Source organism: Cupressus sempervirens, chromosome 2 (assembly GCF_028749045.1).
Source record: "Cupressus sempervirens isolate cs-2001-9-10 chromosome 2, ASM2874904v1, whole genome shotgun sequence".
Classification (NCBI taxonomy): Eukaryota; Viridiplantae; Streptophyta; class Pinopsida; order Cupressales; family Cupressaceae; genus Cupressus; species Cupressus sempervirens.
The window spans coordinates 764034705-764058770 of record NC_143119.1 but is presented as its reverse complement, the minus strand read 5'-3'; the positions used below and the strand labels follow the sequence as shown (position 1 = coordinate 764058770).

At 35.7% G+C, this 24066-nt stretch overlaps 1 protein-coding gene across 2 annotated transcripts in view; it reads left to right on the top strand.

Moving 5' to 3' along the window:
* The window catches only part of LOC149575691 (DNA topoisomerase, type IA, core), a 273230-nt gene that overhangs the window by 223473 nt on the left and 25691 nt on the right, over positions 1 to 24066 (top strand). For both annotated transcript variants that reach the window (XM_089815443.1, XM_089815444.1), the window contains exons 15-21: positions 190 to 297; positions 486 to 562; positions 4337 to 4420; positions 17924 to 18035; positions 18308 to 18403; positions 20249 to 20311; positions 20506 to 20601. In XM_089815443.1, the coding sequence (XP_089671569.1) occupies positions 190 to 297; positions 486 to 562; positions 4337 to 4420; positions 17924 to 18035; positions 18308 to 18403; positions 20249 to 20311; positions 20506 to 20601 (636 nt within the window). The remainder of the gene's footprint in view (positions 1 to 189; positions 298 to 485; positions 563 to 4336; positions 4421 to 17923; positions 18036 to 18307; positions 18404 to 20248; positions 20312 to 20505; positions 20602 to 24066) is intronic.

Here is a 24066-nt window from a genome sequence, read left to right as displayed (position 1 = left end):
TTATTCTTAAATCACGATTTATTGCAGCTATTTTCCTGAATCAAGAAACCTTATTGTATGTTTTGAATTTCTCAATTCTTCTGTATTGGTACCTTTGATATCTATCTTAGTTGAAGTTCTAATCAAATTCTGGTTCCCATGAAGTCTGGCTAATGCTTACCATTGTTGCAATTTCTATTGTAATGTCAGTTAGATGATGTCTCAACGGGGTCTATCAAGTGGAAGGATGTCCTAAACAAGTTCTGGGAAAGTTTTCATCCAGTTTGTGAAAGGGTCAGCAAAGTTGGTAATAATGAAGTACGTCTTTTATTTCTTGTTTTTCTAATCTTGCTCTTAGAAATCTTTGTCTCTAGGTTTGGCACATCTGGAGAATCTCCCATTTTTTAGCACTAATAATTTTTGTAACTTGAGTTTCCTATATTTATTTCTTTATGGATGAGGTTCTGTAGGATATCTAGGCCTGATTTCTACTTTATTCTGAACAGGTGCAGAATATGCTCACAGAGTCATTTGAAGATTATTTATTTGGTCCAGATCGCAAGAAAAGCAGAACTTGTCCTGAGTATGTTTCTGCAATTCACTGGATGTTTTTGTAGGGGAAATTAGGAAACATAGGTGTTTGTGAATGTTGTATTTTAATTTTTTTATTTAAATATGATTGAAGTACACAAAAGTATAGATAATTTTATAGCATGTTGTCTATACTTTACGCCCACAGAAGTATCTGTCAGAATATGCTGTGAAGGCATTAGTAGCTATGTGGTCTGTCCATTGGGTAAATTCACTTGGTTTGGGTCTGGAATGGGCTAAATCCAGTCGACCATTGTAGCCACCCAGGGTCCCGCTAGTTGCCTATGGGTCTTTTTAGCACAAACCCAGGTGTAACTCAGCAAAGTTGGCAGGCACCCATGCCTATACAGATAATTTTGTCACCTTTTTAATTTCTAATTTTTTGAACTTCTAATTTTGATTAAAAGGAAAAGTTCCCAAGCCAGGACATCTTAAAGACAAATAAATTAATTTTTCATGTCATGAATGAAAAATGAAATGTTTTTTCCATCTTTTTACTTTTTTCTTGCTTGCGATGGCATGAATAGAATTGAAGATTGATTGGTGTATGTTTCAGACTGATTTGTTTGCTATTCATCTACAATTCCAAGAGTTAGTTTATTGCCACTCAGATTGTAGATGAATAATTCTTGAAAGAGATATGTTTCGTGATAGATTGGTGCAGCACACTAATACACATCCATGCTACTTCAATCAATACAGAAGAAAAAAATCAACAGAACACAAGATAGACTCAAGAATTTGGTCTTCATTCACCAACTCTCCAACTCTACTTCTACAATGATCTCCAGATCCTTAAATAAAAGAAAAGCTCTCTAAAATTAGAAATTGGAAAATTACCTTTTTTGACAGTTTTTTCCCAGAATATTTTATACCATTTTTGGTATTTTTCAAAACAACAGCTAAAAATCCAATTTTTATCGTAAAGATGCCGTTGACTAAGATAAGAATAATTGCCAACTAATATCCAAAATCAGAAACATGATTCGGATTTATTACAAAACACAACTTTCTAAAAACAAGAAAAATCATTAAAAGATGATATTGGAGGCGCAAACTGTAATGTCCCCGTTTTTGGCAGGTCTATGCAGTTGATGGAGTTAGCTCATCATAGTGACCCTTGTGAGCTCACAAGGTGTTTTGGGGGTCTCAGTTGTGATCTTACTATTTTTAGTAAGTCTATTTTTGGCAATGCAGTGGGTGACTTAAGTAGTTGGTCGTCACCTGCAGTTAATAAAGCAATAATTGCATGAGCTCTTAGTGAGTTGCATTATTATAATAATGTTTGTATTAATAAAATAATGACATTAAGAGTCATTTCTAAAAAGTGTGTGCGAAAGTTTCTAGTGTTGAGTTCCTTTTGGAAACTTCCACAATTTTTGAGGTGGAGTTATTTAGGAAACTTTGGCTAATGTAGGATTATAAATGAGAGCTCATTGCATTGGGAAAAACACGCTTGAAAATATATTTGCTTTTTGTGTCTTTGTAGCTTTTTCTTGAGTTATGAGTTATTCGCCTTTGCTGAGGTATAAGGGTTTGAAGTTGAGAAGTATTTCAAATCACTGTTGAGGTATAGTGATTTGATTTGGGTTCTGTTAAATCTTTCCTATCTGTGTCTGGGAGATTGGAATTAAGTTTTGAGAATCATTATTGTTTCCTCTTACTGTATGAACTATGATTGAGGAATGAATATCTATTGATGGAATTGAATCTTCCTTACTGTATTGGATGTTGTTGGGAAGACTTGTCTACTGAAAGTGAATTTTAGACATCTTATGTTTATTGTCTTTAGGCATTGGGTTTTCTTGCACAATTGGGCGTTTCATATCACTATCTCTTGGGCGACTTAGGTCGGCAAATTTGCTGCTATTTCCATCTAGTTCTAGACATTGAATTCTTTGCACATTGGTGTTGGAATTTATTTGCAAATTAGTGATTGTTTAACCACTTCCTTGGGTGCCTGAATAAATGACCTATCTTTTACTTTGCCCTGCCAATCCACCACTTTTAGAAACATTACCCCTTTAGGGGACACCACAAGGACATTGATCAAGGGATGGTTCCTGAAATCCTTCTAGCCATCTGAAACAATTGTCATCCCTGTCTCAACCCATGAGTCCCTTATGGGCTTCAATTGATTTTCAATCCATTTGACCTCGTCATCCAACAAGGTGGTGCGCACTTTCTCATACCCAGGGCTACAATACCCTTTTGGAGCTTCATTGGCACCCCTCAACATGTCCTTCCAAAATGGAGAGCGGACAACATTAAAGGACACCCCATTTGCATGCAAGCATCTTCCCGCCTTAATGTTAGCAATTTCCCAACGCTTATTTTGAAAAGTAGTTTCTAGTGGTCCCATTCTTTTGTGAACAACAGGGACAAATTCAGTATCAGTGTCTGTTGCGGTACTAAAGAAGGGGTGGTCTTGTACTATAACATCTGGGGGGGGCTACATTTCCTTTGCTCTTTTACTTTTATTGGCATTGCTACTGAGTTTTGCTGGCCTGTGTCCTCTCTCTTCTACTGCCTCATGCTCTTCAATATATTTTAATACAATTTGATTTGACATAGGGGCACCTTTTTTGCCAGGGCATTTCTTGACTCCTCTTCTCGTGTAACCGATAAATGACCTACCACATGATAATAAGAACTATTTCTTTCTACACCACATCCGACATCTCCAACGGAATGCACCACCTCTTGGAAGGGGTTTTAAAATTTCTACATACTTTCATAGAAGAGAATCAAAGTTGGGTTCCATTCTTTGTTTGGTGTTTCCTATTGATGAAGAGGTAGATGGCATTCGTTTCCCCATGGCAAGAAATTAGATACATGTTCATAATTTATATGCAAGAAAAGGGCAAATTTTGGAATAATGGAAATTTGGAAAAGAATCAAAACATTCAAAAGAACATATGAAGATTGAAAGAGAAATGGAAAAATGAAAAAAGTTAAAAAGTAGAACAAAAACAATAGCAAATGGAATAAGATCTTACCTTTTCTAGCCATTGCAAGCTTGCAAATGTGTATGAATGATGCATAAACACTTAAAGAACACCAACAAATTAATCTTCAAACTCCTCCTTGCACCACAGGATGCTTGCTCAAAAACTTATGTGCTCTCCCTTAAGACAAAATAACCTTTTTAGAAACATAAAATGACAACGAGAGGGCACAAAACCAATCAATTACACCTTTTAGGTTTTATGGATGCCAAAATATTATTAGAAATTGCTAATTTAACACCTTTCCAGCTGTCCTTCTCTAGGGGTTCGAACTTGGTTCGAAAATTTTGACGTGGTTTGCTTGGGTTCGAACCCAGTTCGATCCAAATCAAACCAGGAGTGCAAAAATCGCATCCTGCTCGAACCAGACCCAAACTTCGAACTGGCTTAACTTACCTTGGTCCAAAGGGGTGAGGAGGTACCCGTGTAACTTAGTATTTATTTAATAATAAATTATATCTAATATATCATTAAATTGATTCATTTGTTTTATTATTTATTATTAGGTTCTACTTGAGGAAAATAAGGGACATGACATGCAGTACGATTTATCCTACAGAATATGTACATTTTGTTTTTATTTATTTCCCTTTGGAGCTACCAATGCATTGATGATACTTTAAAAAATAAAATTCAGTGGTTTGTGTGGCATGGTCACAGGCAATATTCATCAGTTCATCTTCATGAAGATAATCTCTCAGATATGCAGTCTCATGGTAGTAAAAGCTAATGGTTATCATGCTTGGTCAAATTTGCAGGTGTAAGACAGGGACATTGACATTGAAAGCAACTCGCCATGGAGCTGGGTTTTTCGTGGGTTGTAACAGATATCCTGAATGCTCGTAAGTAAGAATGGGATAGCAGTTGTAATGCCAGTAGTACACATTTCCTTTAGGAACTGTTTTGGTAATTTTGTGTTAATCAATTTTATTCCTTTTGGACCCCTTTTCTATATTGAGTATTAATTTATATAAGCTTCATATATGTGTGCCATATGTAAGTATAAATTTAAAATTTGAATCGTATGCATTTATGAAATTTTATTTGTATTAAAATAAAATATTTTGGACATGTACAGAACTATTTAAATCACGTTTTCATAGATTAGCGAATCTTATGTGAAGGTTCATTAATATTTATTCGAAACATCACTATGTAAATACTAGATAATCTGGAAATATGATTCAACTTAAAATTCATCAAAAGAAGTTGCGAAAAATTCAGTAATGTCATTTTTGCCTATGAAAAAAAACAGCTTACTTTCTAGCTAAGGAGATAATGTTTGGCTTATTTTAACCATATAGTCAATCAGATAGCTAAATGATAGCCAAAGGTTATCACTTGAGTTCTGTTTTTTTGTAGATATCTTTTAATCTGTAGATTAGTTTGTATGTTATGACTTACTACGTGTACATAACTTTTGGTCACTTCTGGACATAGTATAATTTCTTTCTTCTTTTGGGATTTTAGACGATTCATGAGATGTTTCATGATTGGCATCTTGCAGTTGCGTCCATTAGTTTGAAGGCATTTTCACATTAAGAGAATCAGAGAATCCAGTTTAACTTGATGATAAACACCTTGTAATCTCAGTCTATGTTATGCCGCAAATTTTTTCATAACATAAGGGCTAGTGAGAACCAGGGAACCATAAGGTCATTCTGTTTTTGGTTTAGATAACTTTTTGTCTGTTGCTATGATATCCCTATATAGGGTTAATAAAAAAATAATAAATAAAGAATAATACTACACTTGTAATTACATATAACATAAACCAGCAGGGTATCCTTCATTATAGACTAGTTAAGAATGAAGGAGGAGTTTGATGTAATTCCTACCATGTGAAGAAGACACACATAATTATTAAACTATTATATAATATATAACATTTAGAAAATCTAAAGTCTTATATCTATACAATATAAAATATTATTTATATATTAATAATATCCTTGCTAAATGTAAGCTTATATTGATTCATGAAACGTCATGACCAAGAGTCATGATCCATCCCCCCATAACATATATATATATATATATAGTATTATTAATATCAAGAATGGGGAAGGGTGGAAATTGTTAAAAAAAATATATTTCATAGCAGCTGATCTATGTAGTATGTGATAAAGGTTGTAATTAAGCATTAGTTTTGCTTTGTTGGGATGGGTGGTTTGGAAGCGATGCGTCCGTCTGTTTTCCCAAGCAACCTACTATTATAAAAGAACTTTGGAATATGGATGTTGGACTCATGTTTTTGGTAATCAATAAAGAAATAACATTTCCATGCCATCTTGTTATTATTGGTATGAGTAATGAATGCTCTTTTGGTACTGTTGAATCTAAGTTATATTGCTCTGTATAAATTGTGTTGTTAACCATTCTTTATTTTGGCACCGTTGCCTATGTTTGGACCTGGTGGTTGTCGACTAGGCACGATGGAGTAATGAAAAGACCCTTCTTACCATACCTACAAGTAACAAACAATGACGAAGAAGAGGAGGAAATAACAAGGGAAGATTAGGTGACACACGATCTGGTAGTGGCTTGGGAAGTTTCAGTCGACTAGTATGTGCAAAGGGAGGCCTGTGAGAGAGGTTCTCGAGAGCACAGTTCAGGACGACCTTTTGGTACCTCCAGTAGTGTATGATCTATGTGGACAAATTCCTTGTCTATTGGCAAGAAATTTAGTACGCGTGGAAGAAGAGAGTAGAAAAAGAGAGAATGAAGAATACAACAAGTACTCCAATAGTTTGCTGAAAGAAGTACATGGGAATTGGAGGAGTGTGACAATCCACGGAAGATAATCAAACGCTGGAAAAATTCATGCCCTTGCTTCCAAATAAATATCCCAAGTGGGTGCAGAGAAAGAAAGTGAGGAGAAAGTTGTCTTGTAGACTTTATGACTCCACCAACAAGAGGAAAGGTGATGTCATCCAGGGGGATGAGTGGACCACTCCCAAATTGAAGTTGGGTTGATTGGAAACGCAATTGAAGGTATAGCCAACTTGGCTATCTCACAAATACGAGGAAGGAAGGAAGGGTGCATGAACCCTTAGAAATACTAACCAGAAAAGGAGAACGGTTTTGTTGGGAGAAGGATTAGGACGAGGCTTTCTAGGAGTTAAAAAATAGCCTAATGGGTGCTCTGATTCTCAGATACCTTGATTCGAGCAAAGAATTCCACATTCACGTGGACACCTCTAACTATGCAATCAGCACCACCTTGGCACAAATTGGGAAGGAGAGACTAGATCATCCAGTGTACTTTGCAAACAGGTTGCTAGCAAAGGCGGAGGGAAATTATAGCACCACTGAAAGGCAAGCTTTAGGCATGGTCTATGTAGTAAAGAAATTTAGACATTACTTATTAGCTACTCCTTTTACATTTTTTGTTGATCAACACTTATGTATCTGGTGAACAAGCCTGTGATTCAAGGGAGAGAAAGTAGATGGCTAATCCTTTTGCAAGAATTTACTTTTAAAATTGTAGTTCGGCAGGGGAAAAGCCATGTAGTTGTAGACCAATTGACAAGAATTAAGTCAAGGGAAGCCTCTAGAAGTGGAGTGAATGAAGACTTCCCTGATGCCCATCTATTCAAAATTGCCATACTACTTTAGTGGTACGAAGGGATTAGGCAGTACTTGTCAACACCTACCTTTTCAAGGGAAATGCCAACAACAGAGAGGAGAAGAATTGCACTCAAGAGCAGGACATTCCAATTGATCGAGGGATTGTTGTACAAGATTGGGCTAGATGGAGTATTAAGGAGATGCATCATGGAGGAAAAAATTCTAGGAGTCCTGAGGGAATCCCTGAAGGGCTCACAGGAGGCAATATGGGACCTGATGCTACAACTCGAAAGGTATTATTGGTAGGACTATGGTGGCCCACACTGTATGCAGATGCTCGAGAATGGGTCTTGAACTGTGATACATGCCAAGGGGCAGGCAAACCCCTAAAACAAGATTTTATGTCGTTGTTTCCATCACAACCACAATAATTGTTTGAATGTTGGGGACTGAACTTTGTGGGGCTCTGCCTGTTAGTAGTAATCATAGATGCAGATACATAGTACTGGTAACGAAACATCTTACAAAATGAGCATAAGTACAACCAATCCTAGACAACACAACTCTCATTATGACCAGATTTCTCTACGAGAAGATAGTAACCAGATTCGGTATACCATTGCAGTTGACAAGTGATAGAGGGGTGGACTTTGTCAATCACACAATTAGAACAATGAGTATTGAGTACAAAATTTTTCATTTTTTTTCTAGTATGTACTATCCAAGGGCAAATGATCAAGCAAAATCTACAAATAAAGTATTGGTCACAATTTTGTACAAGACTTGTGGAGTTGAGAAGGGAGATTGGGGGGAAAGGCTTCCAGTAGTTCTTTTGGCTTATAGGATCACCTACAAGGCCACCACTGGACAAACCCCCTTTCAGTTAATGTATGGACAAGAGAGTGTGATGCAAGTAGAATATGCATTATCCAGCCTAAGGATAGCAGTTGAGCATAGATTAAGGGATATCGAGAGTTTAAAAGAATGATTGAATAACTTAATAAAATTAGATGAAAGGAGAACTATGGCTCAATGGGCTACTGAGGTGGCACAAAGAAGACGAAAATTTTGGCATGACAAATATCTAAAGAGAATAAATTTCAAACAGGGACAACTAGTACTCAAGTATAAAGGCAAAAATGAAATTAAGCTAGATAAGTTCAAAATACATTGGCTAGGGCCATATAGGATAATGGAAGCAAAGAAAAATGAAGCCATCAAATTATCTACCTTGGATAATAACCCCTTAAAGAACCTTGTTAATGGATCTAAGTTGAAGCTTTATAAAGTAAGGGAGGAGGAAAGTTTTATTTACTCAATAGGCATTAAAGGAAGGGGCCCAAAAAGGGAAGTAAATAAATATATAACAAAATGGAGGACCAAGGAAAAAACAATGATAATTTAAGAAGCAAAAGCAAACTTATTGAAGTTGCTGCCCTATATATGAAGTAGGGGACAGAAAGGGAAGGATTCACACTCACCCGAAAAACAATACAAGGGGCACAAACAGGCTTAGATCAAATTGCATATGGGTTTGGAAAAGGGAGAGTGTGGAATGGAGGAGGGAAGACTCAATGCATACGAATTCTAGGCATATGTAGTTTTCAGCCAAGGAGTCATGACATACACACATTAGGCGAAGGAAGAGCAGGAGGACTGTACGGAACACTGAACAGGTAATTGTCGTACAGATTAGTCGTACGAAGGGTAGGAGGAGAATTGTATGAGCTATACCTACGAGTGGGGTGGCTAGTACGAGGAGTGATGTATGAGTGGAGCAAGTAAGGGGAACCGTACGGGCTTCTGTTAAAAGGAGGGTCCTACAAAGGCAAACTTTACGAAGGCAAGAAGAGACAGGTTGTACAGGTGTGGTACAAGTACAAAGGAGTCTACTGGTACAGGTAGCAAAAGCAGCTGTATGGGCAACAACTCTTAATTGGCATAGAATTGAAAACGTTGGTTGTTGTATGGTGAAGCAGGAACATGTGGGAGCATGCAAAAGACAACCATCCCTTGAAATAGGTCTTGCAAAAAGCAGAGGTAGATAAAATAATTTTGATGCCCAATATTTATCTAAAAGAGTTTGACTTTGTATTACGCATTGTGGTGGCTGGGTATGTCTTCTTCTTAGTCTTGTTTTGATGTATTTAGTTGTCTCAATTTTGTCGTCCGAAGACGACTTTTCTTTTGGTGGGGATGATGTTATCGGCAAAAGTATAACACAATAGATGAGATTAGTTAGTATCTGAAAGGTTGTGTGATGATTGAGTCACCCCTTTGGGATATATATATATATATATATTGTTCGATTGAACTATAGATCATCATCATTGTACTCGTGATTGTATACTCTGCTTATATGAATAAAAGACTATCTTTTTCTATGTCTTTTTTTGGTCTCCGAATGCAATGAATATCCATTTACCCTGTACAGTAAATAGGTAGGAGATATTTTCCATGGCAAGTCAAATTATGATATTGCAATCCAGATTCAATTGTGTTGTTTTCGAGTCAAATGAATCGATCCACCTTTCATGACTGCTAGTTAACAAGAACACATTTTCCATGAGTATGAATAGTACACTAAGCTTGTATTGCTTCTAGTTGATGCTCACAGAGTTTAAGCATTCTAGCTTCGAATGAGATCATTGATCCCATTACTACTTCAACTCAAGCAAGCCTAACCATGGAGTTTCCTTTGAGGTTAAACCCACTTAGCTTGGTCCCCAATAAGCATTCTACCTTTTGAACCATTCTTTAGAGAACCCCTTTAGCTCATTAGTTGATAAGTAGGAGATACTTTCCATAGGACACCAATTTATGGTATTGCTTCCAAGGTTTATTTGTGTAGTTTCTCAAGTTGAACTCATTGACCAATGTGCTTCTACCTTTTGAACCATTCTTTAGAGAACCCCTTTAGCTCATCAGTTGATAAGTAGGAGATACTTTCAATAGCACAACAATTTATGGTATTGCTTTCAGGGTTTATTTGTGTAGTTTTTCAAGTTGAGCTCATTGACCAACATTTTGAAAGTGAATGGTATCTGGACACATTGCATTTAGATGATGCTCATAGATGTTCAATATTGGGCCTTCCCGATAGGCGACCCATCCTAGTATTACATCAACCCAAGTGCACTTAACCGTGTAGTTCCCTCTAAGGATAGACCCACTTTGTTTGCAACCCCATTTGCAAAACCTTGAGCAAATGTTCTACCTCATAAACCATTAATTAGTGTGCCCCTTTAGCTCATCAATTGATAAGAAAATTAAATTACTTGTTGGTGAGACTTAACACCACGTAGTTGTTGCTATAGATACATTTTTAATGAGGATGGCCTGTTGTCCTTAGGATGGTTGGTAAATGTCATAAATGTCCCTATCTGTCTTAATGATGGCTTGCTGTCCCTTTTTGGTTTTTTGGGACATCCCCTAAATTTTTTCTAAAACTTGGGTTGGCTTGGGGAGAGTCCTTGGATTTCACCTCCCATCCCTAAAGCATTTCAAAATTGAGGACGCCCTAAAAACATTGTTAGGATGTGTCCTGGTGTTTCCTAATTAATATGGCTTTTGCATACAACTGTAATGCCCCCTTTAATATAAGTACCCAAATTTTGCCCTAGGTTACAATTTTTATCTAAACAAGTTGGGTTTAGAGATTCTTTAAATTTGATTGAGATCCTACAAAAAAGTTAGAAAGCATAATATATACCAAACCTTTAAGAAGCATGGTGTAATTTGATTGAGTGACCTTTAAAAATGATGCTTTTGTTATAATAATAACTGGCAAAATCCAGGACAACGACTTAATGAAGTTATATGATAGGAGGTCAATCTATTGTGAAGGTCATCACCTTACTATAAAGACCTTACACCCAAAAGAAAGATCATCATCTTTCATAAAACAATACACATGTGCACAGTAATCACACAACAACATATATATATATATATATATATATATATATATATATATATATATATATATATATATATATATATATATATATATATAAACTAAGTTTTAATCTTAGGAGTTACATTTACATCTTAGTCATACCAAGTTTACCTCGGAAATATTCCACTTTTAATTTAACAAGAGGTTTGGTAAATATGTCGGTAGTTTTCTCTTTAGTGTTGATATATGTCAACTTGATAGTATTTCTATCCATCATATCCCCTGTGTAGTGGTAGGGAATTTTTATGTGCTTGGACATGTTATGGAAAACTGGATTTATAGAGAGCTTAATACAACTTTGACTATACAATGGATTATTGTGGGATTCAGGGGTTTCCCAAATAGTCCAACTAATAACTTTTGTAACCACACTGCTTCTTGAGCTCCCATAGATGCTGCTATATATTATGCTTCAGTAGAACTTTGAGCAACTACAAATTGTTTCCTGCTAAACCAAGATACCATTGCAAATGCAACACTAAAACATCATGTAGTACTCTTCCGATCAGTAGAACTGTTGGCTCAGTCAGAATCTGAATATCCAATAAGCTGGAGCTCAACATGGTCATATTTTAGACCAAGTCCAATAGTACCTCGTAAGTATGTCAAAATGTGCTTGGCTGCCATGAGATGAATTTTCTTAGGTTCACACATAAATTGACTTAAAGGGTTTGTAGCATAGCAAATATTAGGGCGAGCATTCACCAAGTACGTTAGAGATTCAATAATCTATCTATAGTATGCAGGATTAGTAGCTTCAAATTCAAATGATTCACTCTTGGGCTTAAGAAGATTTGTTTCCATTAAGGTTGACAATGGTTTGCAATTCATCATGCCAAATTTGTTTAATATATCAATAGTATACTTGCCTTGATTTAGGAAGATGTAGTCTTCTGGTTGCCATACTTCTAACCCCAAAAAGTAGTGTAGAAGACCTAAATCCTTCATTTCAAATTCAGATGTAAGATCTTGTTTACACTTTGCAATAAGGTGATCTTCACCTGTTATTAGAAGACCATCAACATAAAGAGCAAATATTATCATATCACCCTTTGATTCTTTGAAGTATATATTAGGGTCAGCTTCATTTTTTGAGTACCCCAATTCGATAATTGTCAATTGTAATGCTCCTCCTTCGAATTCACCCAGAAATTTCAACCATAAGGTATGATTCCAGACAAATATATGACCGTACGTGACAATGGATGATCCTATATGGATATGTCGGGTACTGGTGAATTGTACGGCATGTGGAAGTCAGCCAGTGAGGGTCATACGGTAAGCAACAATGGGTATCCAGATGCCGTACGATATGCAAGTGGTGATGGCCATACGGTGTGGAAACTGGAAGTGGATGCTGTATAGATGCGGGTCGTATGGTAGATAGGGAGGGCTGTACGGAGGAGAGAGTTTGTTGTACGATGACTGGAGGTGGAGCAGGAGATAAGGAAAGGCCGTACGGTAGGCCTAGATGGTCGTATGGTGGCTAGAGGTCGAGCAAGAGACAAGGGAAAGATGTACGGTAAGAGGCTTGGCCGTACGGGGATGTAGGAGAGGCCGAACGGATGGGAGGCCATACGGAAAGGAAACAGGAAGATGGTATGTGCATGGAGTATTGCAAGTTGCAAATGGGATATGGAGAAGGAATGAATTCTAATCTATACTTAACTATTAATCCCAAATACATTAGGTAATGCCAAACAAGAATGGAGATTGAACATGAATAATCCTTCAATTTATATCTGCCAAGAAATGGTGCTCTGATTTGCCAGATCTGAGCGAAGTATTACATGCAACGACAAAATAGGGTGAGGGTCGTTTCCCATTGAAACCGGTATAGCCAAGTAGGGAAGGTCTTCCACTTCCGAAATGGCGAACAACAGAGAACTCCCAAAAGGAATTCGCAGTACATAGAAATAATCCAAAAGCATACCTAAAGACTACCTACAAGCCATGCTTAAATACTTGTCGGGAAACTTTACGAGGGTGTACAAAGATAGCCGACGGCTACCCAAGCTACGGAAACAAAATAAAAATGGGTTTGAGATATATTAAATCAATTGGCCCGTTAACAAGGTTTAATTAAATACATTTATTTTATGATGGGGATAGTACATCAATTCTCTCATACTATGCCCTAGAGCCTGTTTAAGACCATAATGAGCTTTCTTTAGTTTACATACATGCATGTTCTTCTCATGAATAACAACCCTTTTGGTTGTTCCAAATATACTTCCTCTTCAATGACACCATTTAAAAATGTTGTCGTTACATCCATATGATGTATCTTCCATCTTTTGGAGGCAGCAATGGCAATGATGGTTTTGACAAATGCATATCGAGCAATAGGGGCAAATGTTTTCTCATAATCAATTCCAGCCTTTTGGGGGAATCCTCTAGCCACAAATTTAGCTTTATGTTTTTCAATACTACCATTAGGTGCTTGTTTAATTTTAAATAGGCATTTTGAGAAAACAATGGATTTTTCTTTTGGTCTTGGTACAATGTACCAAACATCATTTTTGAGTATAGATTGATATTTCTCAATGATGGCATCTTTCCAGGCTTGAGAGTTTAAGGCTTATTCAACATCTAAGGGTCCTGATTGAGTGGGCTCATTTATATGAGTGACATAACATGATTGACTCTTGAAAGATTTCATCAAGAGCCACATTATTTTCTTCAATCATTTTCCTTGCCCATAATGGTCATTTTACTGAGAGGATTTGAGTCATTCTTAGGATCAAAGATTGTGGGTCCATCATCTTTTGTACAACTCTCCCTCTCAATCATAGTAACCCTCTCGATCATAGAACATTCATCTAAATTTGGAAGATTCATCATTTGATTCTTCTATATTCTTAGAGTGTTTATATGCAACCTCTTCTTCAAACTTAACATCTCTACTAATTTCAAATGTTCTCGACCCTGGTATGTATACCCTATAAGCTTTGGAAGACTCACTATAGCCAAAAAATATACCTTTCTTCCATAAGGGCTCTAGTTTAGTTCTTTTCTCTTTAGGTATATGAATGTATACAGGATACCCAAAGATTCTTAGGTAACTTAGATCAGGTTTGATTCTTGAGAAGACTTCTTCAGGTGTTACATTTTCTAGACATGAATGAGGGCATCTGTTTTGAATGTATACTGCAGAGTTGGAGGCTTTAGCCCAGAGTGTTATATGAAGATTTTGGTCATGCATCATAGCCTTAGGTGCTTCAATAATGGTCCTTTTCTTTCTTTCAGGTACTCCATTCTATTGAGGCTAATCCAAAAATAGGAAGGATGGCCGGTTATTATGGTAACAAAAGCATCATGATCGACTTCATTAAGTTGTTATCCTGAAATGATTTGGATATCATGATGCTACTTGTGTTGTTTCTTTTGAGTTCTTGATTCATTGTGATGATAGACTACATTGACTTGTTGTCCCAGATCGTGCCAGAAGTCATGGCACCAAGCTAATCATTATAGACTACTTTAGTGGCAGAGTGAGTTGGAGATCATGGTTCTTGTCACTTGAGATCAAGACTATCTATCTGATAGAATGTGTTTTGTTCTAGAATGTGCCGGAAATCAAATAGACTACATTATCATTGTGGATAAGTATTTTTGATGTTAACTCAATATGAGTTATTGAGAAATTAATCATCTCCTCCCTTGCTAAGGGAGTGTTGAAGTAATAGCTTTGGTTGGATCTGATATTAGTATATATAAAACAAATATACATTTACATATATGTATGTATATGTATATATATATACACACACACACACACACAACACACATATATATGTACTTGATTTTTCAATATATACCATAACTCAAGGTATTTGATTATTCATGATCATGCCCAAATTGGGCTTCTCATATTGAGAGTAAATAAATTATAATATGTTTGAGGCAGATTTATCATTAGAGCCTCATCTTGTGAGTGGGTTTGAGAAATGCACAAATATAATATACAATCTGTGCATTGGTTCATATACTACCATGCTTAGGCATGATACTTGATGTTATTATTACTGTTGGCATATTATATATGCATGATAGTTTGTAGTGCTTAATGCCTTGTGTTGTGATAGTCAAACAAATGATAATCACGACATAGGGTCATGACCCTACGTGGAAAAAGCCATGTAAGGGTCATGTCCCTACGTGTGTTGCAACCTTTCAATGTACATTTATATCTAGCATATGCTGTGAGGAAACATCAATAACATTGGCATGTAAAATACTCCGGCATACAAATACTCCTCTATGCAATTACTTATAGCATCTAGATTTATCATCAGAGTCTCATCCTGTGAATGGGTTTGAGAAATGCACAAATATAATATACAATCTGTGCGTTGGTTCATATACTACCATGTTCAGGCATGATACTTGATGTTATTATTACTATCGGCATATTCTATATGCATGATAGTTTGTAGTGCTTAATGCCTTGTGTTGTGATAGTCAGACAAATGATAATCACGACATAGGGTCATGACCCTACGTGGAAAAAGCCATGTAAGGGTCATGTCCCTACGTGTGTTGCAACCTTTCAATGTACATTTATATCTACCCTATGCTGTGAGGAAATCATCAATAACATTGGCATGTAAAATACTCTAGCATACAAATACTCCTCTATGCAATTACTTATAGCATCTAGATCACTGCATTCGTCTATCACCTGCGGTAAGAAATTAACTTCAGTACAGTCTATACTGTATTGATTGAAGATTGATTGATATTCTCTGTATAACCTGAAATTTACATATGTCAAATCTGAGACAAAATAAGAACTTATCTAGTTGAATCTGAAAATTAAAATCATTAATAGCTATCTCTGATCTCAATTTCCTTAACAGAATTTGGGATGGTTATCTGCTTGCCAAGGGCGATTTTGATCCAATTGGCGACTGAGGAAATTGAGTTGACGCTTCCCTCCCAATTTGCGATAACACTGTTAGTTTAGTAATGATCCCATAATCCATCCAAGTAGATGTCATTGATGATTAATATGGTGTCATTTTCTGTGCAAGGGTGGCTAATAGGAGGATTCCTATTATTATTTTGGCCTTCAGGGCGATTGTGTCCATCCAGAAGCTTTTTAGCCATTTGTTTACCGCTATGGTCAAAGACAAGGGGGGTCGTATTAGCCCCTTATTGCAAAATTTTGGATGGCATTGGAGATTGGGATTGCCTGCATACGTCATTCCCTGACTTGTGTTAGCACCACCAAGATAGAAGTGTGTCGTTTATTATAGCTGACTTCTTGCCACTCTGAAGGTGGATCATTTTGTGCTTTGTGCACAGGAACCCGTTTAGGGTTGGGATCAAAAGTATTCCTTGCATACATTGTATTGGAAAATTGATGCTTTTGCGGAGTGCCTTTGGTAGAGATATATTCACCATAGTCTTGTAGAGGAGCACAACAATTAGTGTAGGCATTAAAGCATGTGATTTTCATAGCTAATTATGTATGAATGCTTTTGCTAAAGAGAGTTTTTTTGTTTGACCCAGGTCATTGCGATTGCGCAAAAAGAAAGCAAAGCCATTTTTTTAGTTATCTATTTATTTGTTTTAATATTTTATTTTATTAATCATTAATTATTATTAAATCCCATGGGTGCATGGGGACGAGGGTACTTGATTACTTAGAGTACAAGTATGGGTGTTTTTCAAAATAGGGGACAGGGGTACTTGGATACTACAATTTTTTATATATAATTAAATATTTATTGAAAATCTGAAATGTTTTCCGATGTATTGTCCTAGGGGTGTAGGTATGCATACCCTTGCAACATAGTTAAATCCTATAGCAACATAGTAAGATTCTTAGAATCTAGAATACTGTACATGGAAATCTTTTGGGTGCCAGATCAATACGAGAAGAAAAATAGACGTTGAGTATATGAGGTTAAAAAATGCTAATCTACAAAATTTGTATAGACAAAGTCTACGGACTTGCTATCAAGACAGATAGAAAGCATAGAAGCAAATAATATAGCAATAAGATTTGAGATGAGTTATGCATTGTGGTCATCCTTAAATTCCATATCTTAGTTTTGGTGGCCTTTATTTTGTCTCAATAAGAATATTCAGAGGAAAGATTTTATTTGGTAGGGATTAAATGTTTGGGATTTTGGGATTTCCAGAAGTATTTTTTGTTCATTTCAGAAAATTTAAATATTTAACTTGTAAGAAATTGTCAAAAGAAAAAACATGCACTAATGTGCATGTGTAGGCATTTTAAAATATACTTGTATAGGATAGAACTGAAAAAGGAATATGTGTATTAGATATTGTTGAGAACTATTTACTATTGAGGGTTATGAGATTATAGTCTTCACAAAGAAATGAAATGAAAATTTATAGATTTTATCATCAAAACCCGCTTAAATATCAAAAGGTAGTACTAGAATATTTATCTTATCCTACTAAGATTAGCTTTACTAACATTATCAATATTGCTAAAATGTTTAGAAGATTCTTCTTCAAGTCTTGAATTTGTTTTCTTTTTTCTTTTGTGATTCTTGTAGTGTCTTTTCAAATGGAAATTACAAGAACAGTTTTTATAGTTGTAGAGGAGCAGGTTTATTTTGACTTGTTTATTAAGTTCCTTCCCTATCCAGTCAAAATGGAAAATGGAAAATGATTGAAGGTCCATGGAGGTTTCTGATCCTTCTTCCATTTTGTATAGTACGCAAACAATTGACATGCTTTGTATTGACCAGGCATGGGATAGGTTTTTGGATATCATATGATGTGTAATTAAGTATGCAGCTCACCATGATTAGAATAATTTCAATGATTAAAACAGGTACATTGAAGAAACTTCTTTGCCTGAAGAAGACATACCTAACAGCAAGGAGGGAACGGAGCGGGAATTTGAGCCCAAATTACTAGGAACTGATATGAAATCTAAAATGAAGGTGTGGCATGTATTTCTTTCTTTTACTTTCATCTCAGGTTCTCATATCTTATCTGACGTATAAGTAGTGCATTTCTATTTTATATTTATTATTAGCTTTTCATACTGAGTATGTTTGTTTGTAGGCTAATTATCAGGTAATTTGTATTCTGGCCTGTTCTAAGAATATTTAAGGACACTTTGATTTTGTAGAAAAGCAGAATTGATAATATCTTTTTGGCTGAAAAGAAAACGTCTATTCGTGGTTAAGGACTAGTGTTGTTTGATCTTCAGGTTTTTCTCAAGTCTGGACCTTATGGCCCTTATGTCCAGCTAGGAGAGGATGCAAAAATAAAAGATTGGAAGCCAAAACGTGCAAGTGTTCCTAAGGTATAAAGCTGGAGATCTTGATTAAGATAACTTAAATTGAATGAGAGTTTTTACATCCTATGGGCTATTTGGTGATTTTTTTATCTTTTTGAACTACTTTGGGTACTACACAGCCCAAACCATATAAAAACTAAAGGAGGAAATAAATTATGTTTATGCTCACTGGTTACTAAGATATGCTAGTGGGATTCAGAGATATAATAACTACATGTAAACCTTAGAGTACAATAACTACATGAGTGAGAAGTCCACTGCTATACACAAGCATTCAACCAGCTCACGATCTACAGAACTTGAGGTCAAACGCCCCAAATATAAAGGATAAATGGAAAAGGATAGACCATCTTTCTATTGTTAGCTGACAATAGAGACTAATCTGCTACAGGTATACAGTATAGGTCTAGGTATTGGGTTAAGGAAACCATACACAGTTTGTGGTAGTTGGCACTAGTTGACAGAAATTAAAATCATTGTTCAGATACTTGGACTCTAGAGTACTTGACAATCCCAAAATTTTAATCTTGGTGGAACATTGACAAATACTTGACAAAACCACAGCAGCTTAGAAAGTATAAACATAGATCTCTTAAAGAAACATATTCTTTTCGTAAAACATATTAAATTGAAAATTAACATCTGAAAGGAGCAGATGCATGGTTTTATAGTGAATACATGTGAATAATGCTTTTTAACCAGTGTTTCACCTATGTCAACATTGTTACCCTACATTTTTTTGCGTCTATAAAAACACGAAAGTTAAACTTGTGAAAAATCCCCCAGGAAAAAAAAAATAGAGTACTTGGTGGCTCGGAGAGTACACAGTTTGCAAACTATGGACAGAATTATGTTGTGAAGCCTAAAATTGTTGGTTCCAATATTTGCCATAATCGTGGATGTTGAACTGGGTACTGCATAAAGCAATTGATATGATCACATCTTTTGCAAAATTGAGCATTGAGATGGTAACGTGATGAAGCATACAACCATCAGTATATCTATAGTTGGGGGCATGCATTCCTATCAATTCATGAGAAGGGTGATGTACTGCAGAAGGATTATTATATGTTTTAGTATCAAACAAAATTGTTTCATTATGTACTGTATTACTCATCAAATGAAAAATACTAATAACATCAACCATGGTATCAACTGTGTACTACACATGATAATTCTTCACGTCTTAGTATTGGACATGATTGGTTTTTTATTCACTCTATCACTTGTCAAGTACTAATAACATGTCACAACTTTAAGACAAAAACCTTAGGACGGGTGATGCCACTAGGTGAAAATGAAACAGTTGTTTTCCACCCACCATAAACTTTTTATTTATCCAGTTATGCTTATCTGTTGGGAAGTGAAAATGTCATTGTACAAAACATGTACACTTGTTAGTTGATGTTAATTGACTTTGAAGAGTCTGTTCATTCAGCATGAACCTCAAAATTCAAATATGTATAGCTTGTATTTGTGTCCAAATGCCAGAGATGCTCGTGTGGTTGTATTTGAACTTGATCATACATGAAGAAAGAATGGAAGGGATACTGAGATTTTTAAGATGACATCAAATAACTAAGAGGTAGAGGGGATTAAGATTTTAAGATGACATTAAATAACGAAGAGGTCGAGGGGATATTAAGATTTTAAGATGTCATCAAATGACTAAGAGGATCAGAAAATTAAGTGCAGAGTGCACCACAATATGCATCAGCATCTCCAATCTAATTTATCAGTGTGATTTATATTCCAAAAATCATCTGTCAAATAGCAGAGGGTGGAGTGTAATATTGTAATGTGATAGTTATGCCAGCTTTAATATTTACTGTATGCTTCTTCTTTTTGCAGACTAAAGTAGAGAATATTAGCCTGGACGATGCTCTTGAACTGCTGAGATATCCAATCATTCTGGTTAGTACTCAGTTCTTATTGTCATTAAAATCTGTTGGTCATTTGTTTGTTAACTATGAATAACATGAGTTCAAACTATAATTGTTTGTTAACTATGAACAACACAAGTTCAAATAATAACTTAATTTAATGGATTCATTTTTTTTGAAGTGAGGGCTATATTATTTGATTCTTGCATGCTTTCATTGCCACAGGGCAATCACCCAGAGGATGAGAAACCTGTAACATTGGCACGGATGAAATACGGGTTTGCTGTTAAGCATCGATATTTAATAGCTACAGTGCCCAAGGTAATTTACTGTTTTCTACACAATTGTGTGCAAATATGATACACCATAACCCACACACCTCTTGAAAATCATGTATTTGTAAATATGTGTTTAATAAAGAGAGTTTTTTGATGTTTTCAATCAGACTGCATTCAAACAAGATGCAAGCAAAAACATGATATATTTGCATCATAGTATAAAGGATAAATGCTGTATTTCATGAGACGTGTTTAAAACATTACAAACACATTTTATAAACAATATTGCAGACCCGGTATTAACTTAGAACACAAAATAGAGTGCTCAGCTCTGATCCACGTACAACCATCAAGCGACATTGACAAGGGAAAACAATGTGAAGGTTCTCCAATGCTCCAAAGTAATGATAGAACCTCATAACGGAAGCCAAAGAAGCACTCAACAGATCTGCTACAGATTTATGAGTTTGAACAATTACTAACAGAAATGTCTTGTGACCTCACATGATAGGAACCAAGCCTCTAAAAGCAGCAGAGGCATCCAAAAGGTACCAAAACAGAGGTAAAGGTCTACTAACTGCTCAGATCAGGAAACCAGTCCTTGAAAATTAATACTCAGTCACTATCATGACTGTAGTACAAAATACACAAGTGCTCTAGCAATCTGGCCATCAAATACAAGGGAGTGAAATTTGAAATCTTCATGCAACACCTTCCAAACCTCTCAGAACTGTTGGAAAGCCCTGAAAACATAATATTATTACTTCATTGGATATGGAAAACAAGAAAAACACCTACCAAGAGACTTCTGTAGCTGGCTGGGTGCTTCTTACATAAAGACAGTTAGCTAATCATTCCAAAACACCTCTAAAAACTCACTATGTATGGCACTGACATCATTGTAGCAACCAGCAATGTCCAACATGCAGCTCAACGAGCATGGCATCCAAACTCCTCCACAATGTTCAAACCCTAACAGCTGTAGACTTGCAAATAAATGATATTTCCAGCTTGTCAATGCTAAATACCTGCAATTAGCTTAATGTGAATTCTGGAATGTATACACCAGATTGACTGAACAAGCTTTTGTCCACACAAATGGTTCCCATCCTCATATTTCCTATAAATGAAAGCCCATTTGCAAGCAAAATGGGCTTAACCTTGGAGGAAGCTCTGCAGTTAAGCATGCTTGAGCTGGAGTAGTACCAGGATGGATGACCTCTTGGGAAGATTTGGTGCTTTACCTTGGACGAAGCTCTGCAGTTAAGCATGCTTGAGCTGGAGTTGTACTAGTATGGATGACTCAAAAACATGGGTTAGCGAGTTTGACTCAAAAATACACAGTTGATTCCTATTAGCAATATCACAATTTCACTTACTAAGGAAAAAATCTTCTGCTGATAAATAGTTATGATTCTTGTTTGGATGGTTTTTCCGACCTTCACCGCATGTCCTCATCCCCTCGCTTTCATGATACTCTTGCAAAACTTGAGGGATGGATCTTCTCCTGCATCTACTGCCAACAAAGGATTAGTTACCATTATCATTGCAAAATTTATAATAATAAACCATTTATCAAAGTATGATTTGCAATAATCATCCATAATGAAATCTAATATGATTCTTTTCCAAAATTCCACATATGTAAGTCTATGTTACCAAATTATTCCCAGACAATCCCATAGTCTGGTCCAGAAGTCTGGTCCTTGCCATATTCTTGCAAAGGTCTGCCCAAATTCTGTCAGATGAACCCAACATGAAGTTTGCCATTTTTATTGTGAATTTGGAAAATCTGCGGCAAGACCCAGGCTGAAGTTGGCCAATTTAATTTTCTTTTTTATAATAATTTTTTTATAAAATAAGTTCTATTTGGTCTATTCTAGTCAATCTAACCCTCCAACCCTATTATAGACTACTAAAAAGGCTAAATAATTAAAACATAAGTCATTTGGACTAAAACATTAATATCTTAGTTACTAGGTTCGGATCCTGCTGCCTTGATCCAGGTTCGGGTTTGCATGGGTCTGAGTTCGCACCAGCATGAACCTGGGCGGATCCACAATCCAGATTAAGGACCCTGCCCTGCAGCGAACCTGGGTGAACTTGTACGAGCCCATGGCGAACACGGGAGGACCCATGGCGAATCCAGGAGGACCCATAGCGAACCCGGGAGGACCCACGATGAACCTAGGAGGACCCGCAGGTTTCTCTTATTTTTTTGTATATATAATGCGCGCACACACACACACACACACACACATACATATACTCATGAACCCAAATGGTAATTCTTTTTTGCCTGAACCCATGAACCCGAACCCAAATATGTCGCTGAATCCAAATCGGCAACTTAGATTAATATATTAATATATATGGTGGTGTATTAATATATACATCATATAAATACACACAAACACACATATTTGTTTTTAAAAAAATATGTTTTTGTATGGAGGAACCCAATACAAATTTGAATGAATTTTGACCTTGAATCCACACCGGCAACATAGATGTAAATTTAAAACGTCATGATTGTTATCCTGTATTTTGCCACCACAAAATGTAGTTAACAGTATGAAACTTTTTCAAATTAGTTTTGCATTTCTATGAGATAGTTCATTATTTGATTGGCTAACATTGATCAATCAATTGACTCCAATTTGTATAATGAATCCTTCTAAAGGCTTCCGCTAAGTCCTTTTTGTTTTTCATTTTATTAAGCCTATGCTTGAGTTTTGAAGCCTTCAATGTCGTTTCTTGCATTTTTGCATGAGTGTTTAGTTGCTTTTAATCTTTTTGTTTCCTTTAATCTCTTGTTTTCAGTTTTCTCTTCAATTCAATGTATTTTAGGGCTTAATCAGACTTAGTAGTCAAAATATATGACCATTTAAGTGCCCAAAAAGTGGACTCTCGTGGCGTAATTACATATTTAAAATATAATATTATATTTTAATGTCAACATTCACTTTTTGAAAAATATAACATAAATAGACTATGTTATGTTTTTAAGTTATTTTATCACTTAAGTGACTATAGTGCACTTTATGTTATATTTTCATGTTGAGTTACTTTTACATTTTTCACTCAAGTGACTTTATTAACTATATAGTTTTAACTTATTTCTGAGTATTACTTATATTTTAAAACATCTAAGTTAAATATTAAATTTTGAATAATATTTGCGCATGATATATAAACTATATAGTGTAAATATTATTTTTGACCCAACTAAGTGATATTAACTGAAAACTCAATTAGACATGTGCTTAATTGGTTATTTAAGTTACGCAAACTCAATTTACACATCTTTTACATGTTTACATGCAAATGCATTCCTAGAGTCTGATTTTGTCCTAAAAATGCATGTACTGGACTTCCTAGAGTCCACTTTACATGAAAACTCTCCTTTGCACGCAAATGACTTTACATGTAATGGCATCTTGAGAGTTTGATTTGCACTAAGAAAGCAATTTGTGGACTAAGGGAAATAAAAAATAAGTTTTTAAAG